Genomic DNA, 19,549 nt, shown 5'->3' on the forward strand with positions numbered 1-19,549 from the left:
GCATTTAAGAATCTGGTGTTGTCACTGCTATGGTGCGGGGTTCAATCTCTGGCCTAGGAACTTTTTTGCCACACAGGCCTCATGTGTAGCAAAAGAAAAAAGAAAATAACCTTTCATGGGTACCTCGTGGGTGTATCCGGAAGAGGCTGCAGGCTGAAACAGCAGACAACATTCTTGAGAGCCTCTGACTGCAGGGCACACAGCCGTCCCTCCTACGCGCAGTACACAGACCACATGGACAGACCTAGCAGTGAAGGTGACACCTGTCAGGGACACTTGGGGCTCACATCCTGCTCCTGACTGTGGGTGTCCATGGCCCAGATATGCGGGATTGGTATCATGCATCATTTGACCCGTCCCACCCTTCTGAACACTTCTCCTCCGATGGGTTTGCCAGAGTAAAAGCAGCAAGCCCTGAACACTTACCACACAAACAAAAGATTAATTGCTCCTCACCAAAAGAATGCTGTTATGGCAGGAACATTACATGTGTCTGCAGAGAGAGGTTCCAGCATTTGGAATCTGCTTTTGTTTTCCGGTCTCCTTTTTTTAACGTTTTGTCATGCGATGCATCATTCTATGAGTCAGGCACCCAACCCGGTGGTTCAGCCCAGTGGCACCATCAGAAGCTGGTCCTGTGAAGGCACCATGACCCAGAGATCCATGGTTCTTGAATGTTCAGCAAATCAGGGTCAGGATGATGCTTCAGAAACCAAGTCCCTTGCTCAAAATGATCCTTGAATCCTTATCCATGGGCCTGCTTGTAGGGGTGGAGCAGAGCTAAAGGGAGAACTCCCACTGGGAGGGGGCCCAGAGCACTCTTTATGTCTTGTGCCCCACCCTCACCCTATCAAATCCACGAGGTTAAGAATTTTTTTTTTTCTTTTTTATGGCTGCACCTGCAGCATATGGAAGTTCCCAGGCCAGGGATTGAATCCGAGCTGCACTTGCAACCTCCACCACAGCTGCGGCAACGCTGGATCCTTTAACTCACTGCACTGGGCCAGAGGTGGAACCCGCACATCTGCAGCAACCCCAACTGCTGCAGTCAGGTTCTTAACCCACTGTGCCACAGTGGGAACTCCAAGAATGCATTTTATATAACTAAAAACTGAGTTGCAGTTGCAGAGTTTACATAGAGGTATGTTTTCAGATGTTTATTTACACATTTACTAGATTTAATTTTGTAATTTTTACACTTTGGAGTTGATAATTGTTTTTCCAAACTTCAGCATTTTCCTAAGCCCTTTGGCCCCTTGTGGCCTGTGGGCTCTGTGGCTTTGGGATCAAAGGAGATAAAGCAGCCATGGCAACGGGCGGAGGCTGGAAATGAGCAGTCATGGTTAGTGTTTCAAATGGGCAAGTGCCATGAAGGGTTAAAATATCAGCCAAAGTGTAGGTTTTAGGAAAATAGCCTCCCCTGTTCTTTGTGGTTTGCTGAGACACTTGTCCAATGTATCCTTTGATAAAATCAAGCTGTTTCCCACTCTGGGAATTTAGAACAGAGATGCCAGAGTCCTCTCTCTCTCTCTCTCTCTGTGTGTGTGTGTGTGTGTGCGTGTGTGTACATGCATGTGCTTGTGTGCATGCACAGCCTGTGAAACCAGCTTTGAAGACTCTGACTGTAGTAAGTTCCTTCAGAGACAGCCGCACCCCCCATCCCACCCGCAATCTCTAAGCCCCAGGGTCAGCTATGAGGAAACCATAGCTGGGGCCTGGGGTGCCCATTCTGGGCGTTTGGTCCTGCGTGTCATCCTCACAAGACCCTAAGAGACCTGACCATCCTGCAGAGCCCGGATCCCACGGTGCCCGTCGCGTCTCAGCTAATTGGTGACAAGGCCTCACTGCTAAGTTTTACTTCTATTAATATTTGTGTTGTAACACTGGATTTCTGTGGCCCTGTCTCAATGAAGCTATGCCAACACACAATGGCTTTTATTTGAGCAAGCAGGCCTTGTAAGGGATGATTATAAACAACTTGATTTTGTTTCCCTCTGTTCCTTCAAGTCATCTCATGTGGCTGGTTCTCCTTCTGCCCCTGGGTGAAATCTAGGTCAATGTCCATGACTTTTCTGGTCCTTCTTCACAGTAAAAAGGCCTCTCATCACTTCTAGTCACTCGGTCTCCCACCCATGTGCACACAGTGTTCTGACTGCTCCCCTTACTCTCCCAGTCGCCCCCTCTCCCAGTGTAGCTTCCGGCCCCTCAGGGCTGAAGGGGACACAGGGGAGAGACTGAGGGACAGGAAAGGCCTCAGTGGTGGACTCAGAGAAAACATTTTGAGTGTGTTTGAATTGAGGGCAGTCCTCTGAGCTGCAGGAGGGAGGAACCAGTCTTAGAATTGCACCCATGATGGAGCTCCCTGGTGGCTCAGTGTGTTAAGGATCCAGCATTGTCACTGCTGTGGCTTGGGTTGCTGCTATGGTGTGGGTTTGATCCCTGGCCTGGGAACTTCTGCAGGTATAGCCGAAAAAAGAAAAAAAAAAAAAAAAGACTCCCACCCACCTTGACTCTTTAGGTAACTTTTGACAGTTGAAAAGTCACACTGTGAGATATTTACTTGTTTTGTTGCAGCTGTGTATATTCCCCAAGGACTGAGAGGGGGTCCTCAGTGTTCAGAGAAGGCAAGGGGAGAGCATCAGAGGGAAGGAAGAGGAGGAGAGGAACCATCTCAGGAGTGCCCCGGCCCCTTCCTTCTTTGCAAAGGGAGCTGACCCAAACAGCTGATGGTAGCACCATGGTCTAACTCTCTAGGATACCAAAGTTTTTGCTGCTGTAAAACAGCATGAACGTGACACTACATGAGTCTAAGGAACCAACAGGGTTCCATAGCAGTCCAGCAATGCCTCTAGGATGGAAACAGCCCGTGTTTCTGAGCATATCTGGCTTTCTCTTTGCAGATTTAAAAGGGTAATTCCTATCCCAGAGCAGAGCCTGGTTCAGATGCTGTGCTGCCTTCTCGAGTGTCTGCTGACTGAAGAGGACATCCCTGCGGACTGCCCCAAGGAAACCTATGAGCTTTATTTCGTGTTTGCTGCCGTCTGGGCTTTTGGCGGAGCAATGGTCCAAGATCAGGTAGGAGGGCATGCTGAGGGCAGCATCCGCATTAAGCAGCAGCAGCGTGGAAGACGGAACAGCTAAACGTCAGAATCCACATGGAAGCATCAAGCTATTTAGTTCTCTTTCCCCTGCTCTGCTGCAGACATCGGTCCCCAGAAGGGCTTCCTGTAGTGAGGCAGATAAAGCTGCCTCAGTTGTGAGCTGTGGCTTGGTGAGTTAGGGAACATAGCCGTCATTTCGTGGACAGTTGCTGACTGGGTCTAAAAGCTGGAAGCATAAGTGCCTTACTGTGCAAAGGACTATGTGTTTATAGGTGGGGCGACGCCGTGCTCGAGAAGCTTGAGGGGGAGGAATCCCTTTAACCTCCCTAAGACCTTCCAGAACAAGCGTGTGCCATCTCTCCCAACCGTCATGTCTCCACACCCCCAAACACAGAGCTCTCCACAGAGGTTAGACCAAAGGTTAACTGACAGCCAGGGTGGGAAACCAAAGTAGTATTTATCTCCTGGTGTTGGCTGCTGTAGCTTCATGCCGTTTGGGGTATCCTGACATCCTATTCTCTAACCCTTGTGTATTCTCAACCTTTTTCTTTACTTAGATTCCTCCAAATAAAAGGTACTTTACCTAGAAACAACCTATTTGTGGTTCTGCAGACCAGTCTTTTACAGCTGGCTCTAGTACAGGCAGGGTCATGTAGAGGTTAGGAACATAGATTCTGGATTTGAATTCTAGCTCTGCCGGTTATTTTCTGGGGACCGCAGGCAGGTAATTAACCTCAGTCTACCTTACTCTCCCCCTGTGTGAAAGGAGATGAAGGTGACGACAGTGGTTCCTTTCTGGATGGTTGTCGGGTTAAAGGAAGGGATGCTGTTCTAATTGCCCACCGTGAATATGTGCGAAGCACTTAGAAGAGGGCTGGCACCCATATGTGCTTATTATCCCTGTTCTCCTACCACAAATACTCGGTTTCATAGCAAATATTCCGTGCCTTTCTCACAACAAGGGATCAAGCCAAGCTGCAATTGTTGGAGAGTTATGATTTTCTTTCTGGTCTGGGCTGATTATGTGCTCTTCCAAAGGAAAAGGTAAAAAGTTTCAGCCTCCCAGGGCAAACCATGTTCTAAGAATCCAAAACAAAGGTGAGCTGGAAGAATGAACAATTGCACGAGAATTAACAGTTTACTTTCCATCTTCACAGGCTCTGGTTCTAACATTCATCCTGCCTCCCATCGCTCCCAGCATGTTCTTTACTAATAGAAGTAAAACTTAGCAGTGAGGCCTTGTCACCGATTAGCTGAGACGCTACGGGCACCGTGGGATCCGGGCTCTGCAGGATGGTCAGGTCTCTTAGGGTCTTGTGAGGATGACACGCAGGAACAAACGCCCAGAATGGGCACCCCAGGCCCCAGCTATGGTTTCCTCATAGCTGACCCTGGGGCTTAGAGCTTGCGGGTGGGGTGGGGGGTGTGGCTGTCTCTGAAGAAACTTACTACAGTCAGAGTCTTCAAAGCTGGTTTCACAGGCTGTGCATGCACACAAGCATGTACACACACACACACACACAGAAAGCAGTTCTCACAAGCCCATGGAACATGGGCCTTTCCCCCTCCAGAGCTAGATGCTGGTGGGGAAGGGGGCCTCTCCCAGGGCAGGAGCGTGCCTGGACAGGGGGTGTGATGTCCGAGCATCTCACAGTCTGGCCCACGGCCCTTGGGGTCTCTCCATGGATTGCTTCTTCCCCAGCTTTACCTTCCCCTTCGAGGCCAGGAGCCAGGGCTTCCAGCAGGATGATGGGAACCTCACTGAATGCACAGAGTTCCAGAGTGCAGAGGTTGGGCCTTCCCTCAAATGCAGCCCTGACCTTTTCACTGCTGAAATGTCAGAGAGCAGCCACCACTGGGCTTCTCTCTCATGCCACGGCCGAGCAGGCAGTGGGGTTTCAGGTCCTATCTCTGTACAGAAAGCTTGAATCCACTGACTCTATTCCAAAGCTCAGGAGAAGGCAACCCCGCGGGATCTGAGGCTCTGGGGTGCTTGCTGCAGTGACAGCCTTGCTGCCTCAGGGGCGAGGGCTCAAGAGAAAGCACTTAGCAGCAGGGAATGTCCAAGACCCCACACCGCCTGCACTCAAGCAGAACACCGAAAATAGTGCTGTCCATCGAAAAGCACCAACTGGGCAAAAGAGTCACAGCAGGAACACCAATTGCGTTTACATTTTATTTATTTATTTGTTTTTCTGTCTTTTGTCTTTTTAGGGCTGCACATGTGGCATATGGAGGTTCCCAGGCTAGGGGTCCAATTGGAGCTACAGCTGCCGGCCTACGCCAGAGCCACAGCAACACCGGATCTGAGTCATGTCTGCGACCTACACCACAACTCACAGCAACACCGGATCCTTAACCCACTGAGCAAAGCCAGGGATGGAACCTGCAACCTCATGGTTCCTAGTCGGATTTGTTAACCACTGCGCCACCATGGGAACTCCCTGTTTACACTTTAAAAGCTACACAGCCCACATCTGAGTAGAGGTTCCAATCAAGGGGGAGACGGGGTGGATGCTGGCTAAATAATTTTCAGTGATGACAGGAAATTCTCTCCCTAAAGCAAAGGATCTCTCAGAGAGCACTGGATTGGGTGACTAAGACCCTGGGCTCAACTCCCAGTTCCTCCATGTGCTGCTAGAGGGGTAACCTTTGAGCTTTTGTGTTTTCATGCATAAAAGGGGAATAATTTTCAGGAGCCAGGATACCATAGAGCATCGTGAAGATTAAACAAGGCAATACTGTGCTCCAAGCTCCACTACTGCACAGTACTGTAAACCAGGGCAGCCTCACTGTTTGTGAAGTGCACAGGGCAGGAAGGGGACCAGAGGATTGTCAGACTGAAAGAGGTGGGGTTCAGAAGGGACCTCTTCATTGAGGTCATTGCTGAAGAGAGGCCCAAAGAGTCCAACTGAGAAAGGTGACCTTGTCTTTCTAGTGTCCAGTTGTAGGAGAAGGTGAGGTCAAGCACCAGAATGTGGGAAGCTAGGCGTTGCTGGGGCAGCCGAGCCAATGGCCGGGCTGAGAAACTGGATGGCTCAAGGTGGCACTGGGAGTGAGGAAAGAAGATCCACCCAAGCTCCTTCTGTCTAGAGACGGCCTTCGTTAGAAGTCAGAGATCAAGAAATTGATCCATGAGTGAAAAATGGGGATTTTTTTTTTCCTAAGGCTTCTGATTTCAGAGAACAAATTTTGAGAAGATACAATGTTCCTTAATCTGAATTCAGATTGGAATAAGAACAGCAAGCAAATCTGTCCTTAGGGCCTATTTCCACTCTCTTTTTAAGGCAGAAGAATTCAGTCCTACTTACCTAATAGCAAAATAATTGCCATTTCTTCCAAGTCCAGATTCATTGCCCTGTGCCCAGCTCCCCAGTCTGTCCTGCCTTTGAACTTCACCTTCGTCCTGCCCCCCCCTCCAGGAACATTTCCTAAAATGCCCAATCTGGGCCTCTTGCCTTTTTAGGATTTTTCCTAGGTCTCTGTGTTCCAAGAGTAGACTTACTCCCCCAGAGGGTTGCCAGTAGCACCTGGTATTTGTGTGTGTGTGTGTGTGTTTTGAATTAGACACAATAGCTTGAGCACACTGGGTGCAGAGCCCTAGTCTTACGGGCTCCTGATCTAATACGTATGCATGTAAGTCGTATACCTCTAACTATTCCATCTGTCAGGAAAGTCCTGTGTAGCTTTGTCTCTCTTGCTCCTAGATTTTAGAATGTTACTCTTGGAGGAAATTTAGAAATACTCCTTTCTAGACTCCTCATCTGACAGATGAGGAAACTGGGGCAAAGAGAGATGGGATCTGTCCGTTGGTACAGTTTGTGACTCCCTGCCAAGACTCTTCTCACCACACCGCACCGGCCTGCGCCCCCCAGGCATCAGTGTCATCATTTTATCCCCTCCATCCCTGCCTGCCATCCTGGACGTTGCTGGGAGTCTCAGGAGTTTAAGGGCACAGGGGTTGATGTGTCTCTTCGGGAGTTCTCGGCCACACCTGCCCATCTTGGGGTCACAGGCTCCTACTCTCTTCTGTGTCTTCACACTGCCCTCCCTCCCTCCCCTCCACCTGCCAGAGCAACCCAGCTGTGTGGTCTGGCAGGGATACTTGTAGGTGTTCCAGGGCAGCCCACGCTTAGCTGGGCCTTGGGCTGATCCTTGAAGAGCAGCATCCTTTCTGGAGGACCTGTCCACCAGGAAAGCCTGCTCGAGCAGGAGCCCTCCTTGCCCCCTGCCTGGACCTTCTGCCAGGGCAGATGTACGCAGCCTGTCCAGGCTTCTCTGGCTCTGCACAACCTTGACCCTTGACCTGCTTTGTTTTGGCAGCTCGTGGACCACCGGGCGGAGTTCAGCAAATGGTGGCTGACCGAGTTCAAGACAGTCAAGTTTCCCTCCCAAGGAACCATCTTTGACTATTACATAGACCCAGAGACCAAAAAATTCGAACCCTGGTCCAAGCTGACCCCCCAGTTCGAACTTGACCCAGAGATGCCCTTGCAGGTGAGTGTGGCTGAGCAGACAGGGACGTGCAGTGCCCCCAGGATCTGCAGTGGCTCTGGTGGCAGCCCCTTAGGGAGATCCTAAGGGTTTAACCTTATTAGGAACTAGTCATGCTGAGCTCCTTGTCTTTGCAGGGGAAATTAGAGGTGCAGTGAAGTCACAGGAATCCCCAAAGGCTAGGTGACTTCATGACCAGCCCCCCCCCGACTGGCATCCTCGGAGGAGAGGGGCGATGCCTGGGACAGAGGTTCCTGAGAACCCATAGAGAAGCCGCAGGGAGGCAGATGGTGCTAGTAGAGCCGGGAGGGCGTGCTCTGTACCCTGAGAAGCGTAGGACCCTGTACGAGGGTCTCACTGGGCACTGGGGGTCGCTCCGGCCCAAGGTCGTGAGATCCACCACGCCAGCAGCACTGCCTCTCCTGAACTGCTCCAGGACACGTTGCCAGCATCGGTTTCTCCCACGAGGCCCAGGCACACCCGTCGTGTTCCCCTCGCAGGCTTGTTTGGTGCACACGAGCGAGACCATCCGCGTGTGCTACTTCCTGGAGCGGCTCATGGCACGGCGGCGGCCAGTCATGCTGGTGGGGACCGCGGGCACCGGCAAGTCGGTGCTGGTGGGCGCGAAGCTGGCCAGCCTGGATGCTGAGGAACACCTGGTGAAGAACGTGCCCTTCAACTACTATACCACCTCGGCCATGCTGCAGGGTAAGGGGTCCGGGGGCGTGGGGAGGGGAGGGGAGGGGAGTCATCACGTCCACGCCAGGGACGCCGAGCCGGAGGGGAGGTCAGAGGGGAGGTCGGGCACTCCCGCTCCCGCCGGCTTCTCGCTCTCCCTTCCCTCTCCCGCAGCAGCTCTGTCCCACTTTCCAGCACCTTGGGCGTGGTCCCCGTCCCCATCCTTCCTCCTACGAGCCTCCCTGGCCTGCTCTTTCCCCCAGAGCGGGAGTTTAACGTGGGACGGGTCGGCACCTTGATGACAAAGGAAAGGGAAGACCCACTGGGAGATTCCCCTGGGCCTGTAGACGCTGGCACCTGAGGTTCCCTGCAGGTGTTTTCCCCTTGCCAGTCACTTTGTCCTTGACCTTCATTTACTTGACCTTCACCTCACTTTTACCCTAGAAATAGCTTCCTTGGAAGAGGTGTCCAAGCCAATTTCCTGACAAGAGGAGGAGAGTGGGGGGGACCGTGCTCTTCCTCCTCACACTGTCCCTGCCTCGCCCCACTCTCCGCCCCTCGGCCCGGGCTGTCCCACGTGAGACCTCGTGCATCCCTGCCCCTAGGATGCCCGGTCCACTAAGGAGGGGGCGCTTGGCTTATGGGATGTTTGTGGATTCAGTTCTAAGCCAAGCTTATATATGGACAGTGAACCTGGTACGGTCCTTCTGTGGCCCCTGCCTGGTGCGAGCCCCAGAAAGTCACCTAGTGTGAGGTCGTCAGTGCTGTGCTTGTCCCAGTTCCCACGAGAGACCCATCTACTTTCTGTGCCTCTTTGCCAGCTCTCCCAGGGTCGGGTCTGGCAGATCTGCGTGCCAGTGGGGGGCCGCACTGTCCCTGCTCTCCACCCCTCCCAGCAGGCAAGCCCCTGAAGCTTGTCCTGGAAGTGAAGGTTGTCCCCCACCCTCCCATCAGTGACGGGGGGACTTCTCCACCTCTGTCCAGCCAGCCTCACGGCTCTATCCCCTGCTGGGCTGGGAAAAGGTTTACACCGGTTGGACCCAGTCTAGCAATCCACTGTCCTTCCCACCGAATAAGGAGTCGAACAGACTGAAGAGATGAAGGCTTGCCTCCGAACCTCCCCAGCCTGTCAGTGAGGTGAACGTCTTCTCTTAGAGGATTGCAACAATACTCCATTTTTTATGTCCTTCAGCTACTGGCATGATACACTTTTAAACTGAATCGTTTTCCTCATTCTACACAATTGACAAAACAAATCAAGCCCTGATCTGTGAGTTTCCCCATTTCCGTAGTGTAAATCCTCCCACCCTGACCAGCTTCAAGCTTCCACTGCCAGGTCCGTGAACATGGAGTCAGGGAGAGAAGCACGCAGAGCCTGCCAATCATATTTCTGCTCTGCAGACTCAGTCGATGAAAATAGCCTCAAGAGCACAGATAATGGTAAAATGTAGCAAAATAATTTGCATGTGATGAGTTTTGAATATTCATTACCTTTGTTTTTAAGATAAGTTACTTAATTGTAAGTTTATCCAATTTTTTTTTAATAACGGCTGTGTTGAACCACTAACTTACAAAATTTCCTGTATTAACAATCAGCTCTCGAGAGGCAGCTCCAGTAAACCACCAGCTTCATCTTTACTCCATGAGACCTCAACCACCATCAAGCCACACAATGTCATAACATTCCATCACCTCCTGGCACCATCACATTCACACCCAGCAGTGGGCGTAAGCAGACGGCTCATGCCTGGCTGGCTCACAACTTAACGCTGTTTGGTCTCCAGGACATAGTTCCCCTTTCTTATTCATAGAAAGGTATCCCTCTGTACCCCTTTGCAAGCTTGAGCCCAATGACCAGACTGTCAGCTCTGCCCATTTCCTCCATTTCTTAGTACTGCAACTGTGCTGACAATGATAACAATAATAATAATACCTGACAACAGACATCCACCAGGTGTGTCAGGCAGTAATCCAAAATTAGACTTTTACGTATTTTAAAATTAGTTAATCTTGTACAGCCCTGTGAAGTAAGTGCTTGCATCATCCCCATGTTACAGATGAGAAAACCAAGGCACAAAGTCAAATAAGCCACCCACGGCTATGCAGTAAGTAGTGGAGCCAGGATTTGAGCCCAGACAAATCTGACTTCAGGGCCAGATTTGTCTTAACCGTTAGGTGTCCTGCCTCCCTGGCAAGAAAACACCTTGGAAACTGAAATAATACTTGATACTATTACTCTTAGGAGTGGTACTATTTGAGTAGAGAAACTATTTTCTAGAATCCTATTACAGTGACTTTATAATGTAAAAAATTCTTTAACTACAGAGTAAAAAAATTATAGTCAAGGAAGAGGAGATGCATTTCATATCCTTGACTCTGAAAAATGCTGAATTCTCTTGCTTGGAACCTCCCAGCCCTTACTTTAGTCATAGTCCAAACAAGTTTGTTTATTTGGCTTCTTAGCTGGAAACATTCTAGAAGCAACAACAAAGTGGCAGGAGAAAGGGTGCTACCAAGAACTAGACAAGGGAGCTGCCAACAACCAGAGGAAGTAGAAAACTTAAAAAGGAGGTGCAGGAACCCAAAGGGTGGCTGCTCTGCGTCAGACAAGAGGCAAACTCTCCCACCCACATCATGAGCCCATCACCGTTTTGCAGCCCCTTATCCGTTAGGTGTCCTGCCTCCCTGGCAAGAAAACACCTTGGAAACTGAAATAATACTTGATACTATTACTATCAAGTATTTGTCCTTAAGGCCCTGTGGAATTAAGAAAAGACTGAATGTGATGTGGTACTCTCTGTTTTGAAGGGCAGGCAGTACACCCAGAAATAGGTGCAAGGTGTGTGTTTATAATGAGTCTATAATGGCAAAAGGTGAGAAATAGCCTAATTATCCATAAGATGGAATGCTAAGCATCGTTACAAAGAATGAGGAAATTCTGTATGAATTGAGTTGGAGCCACTTCCAAAAGCTTTGTTGTGTGTAGTATGCTCCAAAATATCTTGTTTAGAAAGAGATATATAAAAATTTGCACGTGCACACACACACACACACACACACACACACACACTCATATGTATTTACACCGACAGACATCTATGCTTCTGTGTACTAAGGAGTCTCCAGAAGGACACACAAGGAACTGGTAAGAGCAGTTGCCCCTGGCAAGGGGAACTGGAAGGAGAATTACTTAAACTTTTTAAAAATAATGAAATATTTCAAGCATTCAGAAAAGTACAGAAAATAGTGTAACAGATGCCCATGTACCCACCACCCAGATTTCACAGATGTTAGCATTTTGTCATTTTGCTACAGATCTTCGTGTTTTAAGAGCAGCCAACGCACCACCCCCATCCCTTCCTCCGCCATGCCCTCACTAACCAGATAGGACCGCTGAAGCCGATGTGCATCACTTCAAACTGACGCTGTTGATCCATGTGTGTACCCACAGCATCCACGGTGTTGTTGCGTGTGTTTAAATTTTGAATGTTTATCATACTCTAACTTCCCTAGGTATCTTCTTTTCATCATGGTCTGTTTTAAAGCATGTGGAGCTTTTAGCCTTGGTTTCCACTGCTGCATAGGATTCCCTGGTGTGAGTAAATCACAGCTTATTTATCCATTTTCCTACTAAAAGGCAGCATAATTTTTTAACTTCTTCCCTTTTAAAAAGGTGTTTTTGAGTTATAACTGACATACAATGCATGCACACATTAAAGTATACAGCCTGATAAGTTTGAAAATATGTACCCACAGTGAAACCATCACTACAATTGAAATAATGAACACGTCCATCACCCCCCAGAGTCCCTTACCTCCCTGGGTAATCCCTTCCTCCCTCCCAACCCCCCACCCTGCCCTGTGCCTAAGGCAACCACTGATCTCTTTCTGCCACACTAGATTAGTTGGCACTTTCTAGAATTTTACATAATGGAATCATCATACAATAGGCCCTCTCTTTTGTCTGGTTCCTTTCACTCAGCATGATTTTGAGATTTATCCATGTTGTTGAGTGTACTGATAGTTCATTCCTTTCATTCCTGAATAGCAAGATAAAATATGTAAAAGGCTCAGAATGATTCCCAGCATACAATAAGGGCTCAGTCAATGGAAACTGTTATTCTAACAATATTAAAATCCTTCTCAAATTTAATAATCTATAAATATTATACAATAATCTCTAAGCCCCAACTGCCAAAACAAAAGGAACACAAGCAAATCGCTTTTGCTTGAAAAAGGCATCTAATATAAACTATGCTAAAACAAAAATAGTTTTTGGAAGAAATGTTCCAGCTTTCAAATGGGCAGTAGCTTCAGCAAGCAGGTCAATTCCCTGAGGTCTCCAGGGGGATATCTTGCAGCTCACTCATCCTGCTAGTCCATCAAATACCATTTTCCCCAAAATCAGGTATGCTTTCTAGAGAAGGCAGCGGATATTCCCTGCATCTCTCCTCTCTTATTGCATCCAGCTCTGGGGTCTCTATTGAGTACTATTCTAGGCCCAGATTTGGGACTCCTTTAAATGCAAAGGGGGCTTGTATTTCAGAGCATTCACGTTGCTCATCAGTATGGATCACACATGCTTTATGTAATGTTTATATTATGCCAAACCACTGTATTATCAGTAATACTTTTGACTGCAAGCATCAGAAAATCTGGTGACAGTGACATAAACAGAGAATTCTTTTATGCAACAAGAAGTCCTGAGATAGGCAGTTTCTAATGCTAAATCAGTAGTTCAGTGGTATCAAGGGTGCGGTATCTATTATTCTTTTAGCTGTTCCCTCAGGGTGGCAGAGTGGCTGCTGCTCCAGCCATCACATCTGCATTCCAAATAGAAAAAAGCTCAAAGGAAGAATTAATGCCCATATGAGGAAATGATAACTCTTCTAGAACCCTACTGACTTATGTCTGTGTTTACTGGGCAGAACTTTGTCACATGGCCACCCCAGCTAGAAAGTGATTGAGAAGGAAGCTGGGAATGGCGACCATCACAGATCTGATGAAGGTCTCTGTTTTCACAAGATGAGAAAATGAGGCTTAGAGGTGTTAGGTGACTTCCCTCAAAGTCACACAATGAGTTAATAGCCAAGCTGTCTTATTTCATTGAGCTTCAGCGTCCATCCACTTTGGTAAGACTGTACATCATGCATCTAAATTTCCATAATAGAATGCCAACTTTGCTTCTGTTCATCTGATATCTAGAGCCCAGAGACATCTCTCCCTTTGACAGTAAGTAAAATAGCCCTTCATTTGCTCACTGAAAGTCTTCAGACTTCACTTGACCACAAGCCAGCAGCTGCACAAATCACAGATAAATAACACTGACATCTCAGCTGAGAGAGGCAGATCTCCATTCCTCCAGCCTCTCTAAACACAGACCCAGTTGCACTGCGTTCTTTCCCTTCTCTGAGTTACCATTTCATGATACACTCTGGGGTGCTGCCGAAGGTTGGGATGATAAAAGATAACCTTAAGTTTCTTTTTTAAAATCTCATTTGAGGACCATGCCCATTCTGTAGCCTGATATGCCTGATGCATCTTCTGTACATTTCCATGAGGTATGCCTTTTAGGATAGAGTACCTGAAAAGTTTTTTCATTCAAAAGTAGAGGTGGGTTTGTACCAGGGATCTGAGATGATGAGATTGCTGTAGTAAACACGCATTTGGTTCTGAGCTTTCAAAGAGGCAGTTCATAAAGGACAATGTGTCAAGATTTGTTTGGTTACAGTAACTATGTCATCCCTGATTACTAGTGCAAGTAAGTTTCTTTTCTTCCCCTGTATTGTTTTAGACTCCCTTTTTGGCCTTTTCCTTTTTTTTTTTTTTTTTTTTTTTTGCCATGGCATGCAGTGGCTTGATTTAGGATCTCAGTTCCCTGACCAGGAATTGATCGATCCCAGGCCACAGCAGTGAAAGTGGTTAGTGGTCTAACCCCTCGACCACCAAGGAAGTCATAGTCTTTATTTTAATTGGTCTCTTTTATGTCTGTTCAGATACCTTAGGCCTCTTCGCACTCATTTTGAAAATATAAGTAATTTTTAAAACTAAAAGAATTTCCAATGACCCACAGACGGGACAGTTTAGAAAGTGAAAAGGAGGAGTAAAAAGCTCGGTCATGGCATTGGAGGGCTTATATTTGCAGTGTGAAGAGAGTGAGCTGTCATGGTGCTCTTCCCATTCCCGAATTCTCCTGCCACCCAACTGCGATTTGAAGTATTAGTTCAACAAATATTTGAGTGTGTAATTACACTAATTAGATAGGAGCTCAGGTGTCAGAGTCTTTATGTAAAACAAATCTCCATTACCTGTTCATTAAAAGTTTAAGGTTGAACAGGACATTAAAAGATCTGATCAAATTCCCAACCTCAGAGGAGCATTACGTTATCACAGATAGGCAGCTCTCACTACTTGCCTTAGTATCTTCCAAAAAGGAGATGACACAAAATTAAATCCTCAAAGACGTGCCATCTAGTGGGCAAGACACTCAACTTGGAATTGGGGGTGGGGGGAGATTTCAGAGTACAAGGAAATTGGAAACAACACCTGTCAGACAGTAAGGAAAGCACTCCATGGATTTTGGTACCTCCAAATTATGAAATGATGCAGCATTTAAAACATGTTTTAGGAGGTTAGGTATCATCACATGAGGAGGTTTTACAATATGTGAAATGAAGAAAACATGTACAGGCAGAATATACAGTACCATTCCAGTTTTGTAAAGGAGAAATCTAACAGAGCAAATAGACTAGAATGAAATACATCAAAATATTTAAAGTGATGCTCATGCTAGGTGATAGAATTATGGACAGTTTTCATTTCGTCATTGTGATTTTCTGTGCTTTTCAATCTTTGTATAATGAATATGTATTATTTTATAATCAAGCAAAGTATGTTATTTTGAAAGAATACATCAAAAGCCCTCATAATATAACTGAAGCATCTTAACATGTGAAAAATTGGATAATATGAAAAGAAAATAGTTCAAACTCAGCTACACCAAACATGTCCATGCAAAGTAAGACATGATTAATTACTAACGATCTCTGGAAAGCATGGTCAGGCAATGAGGTAACTAAACTGGGGATTTCTGAGGGGTGCAAGACAGGGCGTAGTGTTTAAGAAGTCGGTTGCTGTGGTGGTTACATAGGTGCCATAGTCAGGCAGACCTGGGTTAGAGTCCTGTCTTTGCCCTCAGTAGCTGTATGACCTTGGATAAAGATAAAGTCCTTCAATTTCCCTAAACCTCCATTTTCTCTTTGTTGAAAGATGTTTTTAAAGGTGATGATAACTCGGAGTTCCCGTCGTGGCTCAGCGGTTAACAAATCAGACTAGCATCCATGAGGACTCAGGTTCGATCCCTGGCCTCGCTCAGTGGGTTAAGGATCTGGCGTTGCTCTGAGCTGTGTTGTTGTGAGCTGCGGTGTAGATCGCAGATGAGGCTCAGATCTGGCATTGTTGTGGTGTAAGCCGGCAGCTACAGCTCCAATTCGACCCCCAGCCCGGGAACCTCCATATGCCTCGAGTGCGGCCCTAAAAAGCAGAAAAAGAAAGTGATGATAACGCGTTCTAGGGCTGCTCTGAGGGGTCAGTGATGTGATGCATGGCATGTTCTTGGTACAGAGCCGGGCCCCTGGTGATGCTGCATGAGCGAAGGCCCTGCTCTGGTGTTTGGAGACTGGAGGAGCTGGACTGCAGTGAGCAGGGACAGCCCTGGAGAGGGGTTGAGACGTGAGGGCTCACCAGGGCTCTCTTCCCCAGTGACATGAAAGATGCACTGAAAACAGTATTTACAGCCCTGGAGTCTAATTCCAGCAAGGCATTTAGCCAGCCGTAGCCTGTTTTCTTAGTTGCAAAAGGGCATGATGTCTTTCTTTGCCTGCTCATGGAGTTTGTTATAATAATAAAATTTATTCATTCATTCCTGAATTTTTTTTTTTTTTGTGCTTTTTGCCTTTTTGGGCAGCCTCTGTGGCACATAGAGATTCCCAGGCTAGGGGTCGAATCGGAGCTGTAGCCACTGGCCTACACCAGAGCCACAGCAATACGGGATCTGAGCCACATCTGCGACCTACACCACAGCTCCCGGCAACGCTGGATCCTTAACCCACTGAGCAAGGCCAGAGATCGAACCCGCAACCTCATGGTTCCTAGTCGGATTTGTTAACCACTGCGCCACAACGGGAACTCTTTTTTTTTTTTTTTTTCCTGAATAATTTTTTGAAGACCCTATTTTGTGCTAGATAATATTCTAGGTGCTGATGTTATGATAGTGAGCAAAACAGAGAAAGGTTCCTGGTCTTGTGGAGTTTATAGTGTGGAGAGAGGGAGATAATAAACCAGATGAGCAAGTGAAATGCGGAGGATATGGAGTGGTAATAAGTGTTAGGGAGGAACATGAAGCCGGGGCAGGGAATAGGAGGCGGGTTTTAATTTGGGCTTGAGTGCCAGGGAAGGGCTGACGGAGAACGTGGCCCTTGAGTAAATAAGTGAACGGCAAACGTGAAGCAGCGAACCTTTGGATTTGGGAGAAGAGGACTGAAACCAGAGGAAGCAGCAGAGCAAAGGCCCCAAGGCAGGAGCGACTAGGGTGTCAGAAGCAGCATGGCTGGGGCAGAGGGGGCAGCAGGAGAGAAGAACTGAGATTCCAGGTTGGCCAAGGTAACCAGACTGGCTTTTGCTCCAAGCAAGATGGGATGCAGGCGACTGGCATGGTCTGATTCACATCTTCCAGGGACACCTGTCTGCTGTTTGGAAGCTGGAGGGTAGTGAGCTGGTGCAAAGGCAGGAAGACCATTCAGAAGGATGTTGTAGTCACCAGGTGAGAGTTGACCGGCAAGGAAGGTAGCAGTGGAGAAGGTGAAATGACATAACAAAGAGGAACGCACTCTGACAATGACGTAGCTCTTCAGATGCACCATGGCGGTGTGACAGTGCAGGAGGGATGGTGTGGATGAAAACAGGGCTGCTGCTGCTGCTGCTCCTCACGGCCCCAGGCTGACGCTCCCTAAGGAGAAATGCAGAAAGGTGGCCCAGGTGAGCTCCAGGCAGGTGCAACAGTGAAGAGCCCAAAAAGATGGTGGGAGGCTCACCTTTCTTGATATGACTCGTTTGTTTAGTGGCGTCAACATCCCCATTTTTGCTGAAATGTAAACTTACTTCTGCTCCTCCAGTTCTGCCTGGAAACAGAACTCACTACCATCCCCATTCTGCATGGGACTCGGAGCAGAGCTTGGCCTAGAAGGGACCCACCCTGAGTGTGCCCTTCCCGGGGGAGTCCTCTCTTGCTCTGGAGCACTTTGCATCATCCTTTCGAGATAATCCAGTGCATTCCAAGACCACTTCTTGCTAACTGATGTGCTTTTCTCCTCAGGAATCCTTGAGATGCATAAAAAGCTTAATCAACCCAAATTACAGGGTCTGCTTAATTCTAGGAGTTGCTTTGAGCATCGTTGCTTTGGGAGGAGGAGAAACAAGTCTTCCTAAAGAGAGAATTTCCCACTAGAAGGACTGTTCTCAAAAGCATGTCCTTGGCAGCCCATTAATTATATTTCATTTTGACAGATCTCATACATAGTTGTTATATCTTAGGGGGGGAAGAAGGTGTTGGGTGATTAATTGGTTGATAGTGTATGTTAATTGCATGCTAATTAAATTTAAATTTAATTCATATTTGGAACACTTAATTTAACTCAGGACCAGAAAATTAGAATATTCAAGCTTCTTGAAGGAACTTGTCTTTCTATCTGTCACCTTCATATGTCTGTTGACACTTCCTCCTTGTTTACAAACTTGTTTTTCAAGAAAAGGGATCAGATGGTTCTCAGAGCCTCCAGCTGTAATAGTATTGGTTCTTGCAACACATAAATATCTAATTGCTTTATTGAAAAAAAAAAAACATATATCGCTACCCTATTACTTAAATTTGTTCTAAACAAGTCCTGTCACGCTGGAAAACCGTGCTGTTGATTCCTTCCCTCTGGCTGGATAATTGAAGAAGCAGCTCCTGGAGAGAGTCTGTACTCCATCTCCAGAGGTCACCTGAAGGTGGAGGGGCCCATTCCTGATACTGGAAGCTTCTGGGACTTTCTCTGGGGCTGCTGTTTCTACTCTCCCTCAGGGAAATCCCAGGAGGTGAACTCTCCCGAGAACATGCAGTAATCCCTCTGTTACAGCCCTGGGGGTGAAGGGGTCTCCTCCCACCAGGGTTGGGAGCCTTGGCCTCTCTGCTCCTCTGCTGTCTGAGGCAGTGAGGGCAGGTCTGCCCTGGATCGTGGGGACTGGGCCTCAGGCCTGCAGAGGTCCCTTCTGTTTCCAGTCTACACAGAAAGAAAACCTGGGCACCGCAAGGGTGGTAGAAGGAACATGGGCTTTGAAGTTTAACTGGCCTGCATCTGTATCCTGGCCCTGCCTTGGAAAAGCTGGTTTGACCTTCTGAGCCCAGTGCCGTCATCTCTGAGAGGGGCGGTGGTACAGATCCTGCAGCGGTGTCGTAAGCGTTCAGTGAGGTCAGAAACGTGTAAGAGCCAACGCAGGGCAGAGCCAGGTGGGGCACGCCTGGGCGCCGCCGTCACCCCTGCTGCCCGGTCATCGCCAGCCTCCCGCGGTCCCGGGAGCAGCTGCAGTCGTTCGCCCGCACGTGCACGCGTGTCCTCAACATCGCACGTCCTAGAACTGGGCCTGGAGGTGTGGCCCTCCTCCCCTCACTAACTGGCTCTCTCCTCAGCTGCCCTGGAGAAGCCTCTGGAAAAGAAAGCCGGCAGAAATTACGGCCCCCCAGGCAATAAGAAGCTTATCTATTTCATTGATGACATGAACATGCCCGAGGTGGACGCCTACGGGACCGTGCAGCCCCACACTGTCATCAGGCAGCACCTGGACTACGGCCACTGGTACGAGCGCACTCAGGGGACCCGGGCTGGGTGGGGGACAGGTCGAGGCCGATGGCCGTCCTGCCGAGCCGCAGGCCTCAGCGTCCAGTGAGGGTCCCCGCAAACCGCCCTCTTCCTGGGATTGTTGATTTGGTTTCTCTTAATCCCCTTCCAGACAGGGGATTAAGACCTCCTGGAAGAGCTTGGTCAGAGAAGGTACAGAGCTCTCATTCAAAGAAAAAAAGCCGGAGTTTCCGTCGTGGCGCAGTGGTTAATGAATCCGACTAGGAACCATGAGGTTGCGGGTTCGGTCCCTGCCCTTGCTCAGTGGGTTAACGATCCGGCGTTGCCGTGAGCTGTCGTGTAGGTTGCAGACGCGGCTCGGATCCCGCGTTGCTGTGGCTC

General features: G+C 48.3%; 1 protein-coding gene across 10 annotated transcripts in view; it reads left to right on the forward strand.

Moving 5' to 3' along the window:
- The window catches only part of DNAH9 (dynein axonemal heavy chain 9), a 321,249-nt gene that overhangs the window by 147,795 nt on the left and 153,905 nt on the right, over positions 1 to 19,549 (forward strand). For all 10 annotated transcript variants that reach the window (XR_002337370.1, XR_002337369.1, XM_021067888.1 and 7 more), the window contains exons 36-39: positions 2,901 to 3,075; positions 7,425 to 7,598; positions 8,096 to 8,303; positions 19,000 to 19,165. Coding sequence is in view for 8 of the 10 variants with exons in the window: in XM_021067888.1 (XP_020923547.1) it covers positions 2,901 to 3,075; positions 7,425 to 7,598; positions 8,096 to 8,303; positions 19,000 to 19,165 (723 nt within the window). In the remaining 2 variants the exon portion in view is untranslated. The remainder of the gene's footprint in view (positions 1 to 2,900; positions 3,076 to 7,424; positions 7,599 to 8,095; positions 8,304 to 18,999; positions 19,166 to 19,549) is intronic.

This window comes from Sus scrofa, chromosome 12 (assembly GCF_000003025.6).
Source record: "Sus scrofa isolate TJ Tabasco breed Duroc chromosome 12, Sscrofa11.1, whole genome shotgun sequence".
In the NCBI taxonomy this organism is placed as follows: Eukaryota; Metazoa; Chordata; class Mammalia; order Artiodactyla; family Suidae; genus Sus; species Sus scrofa.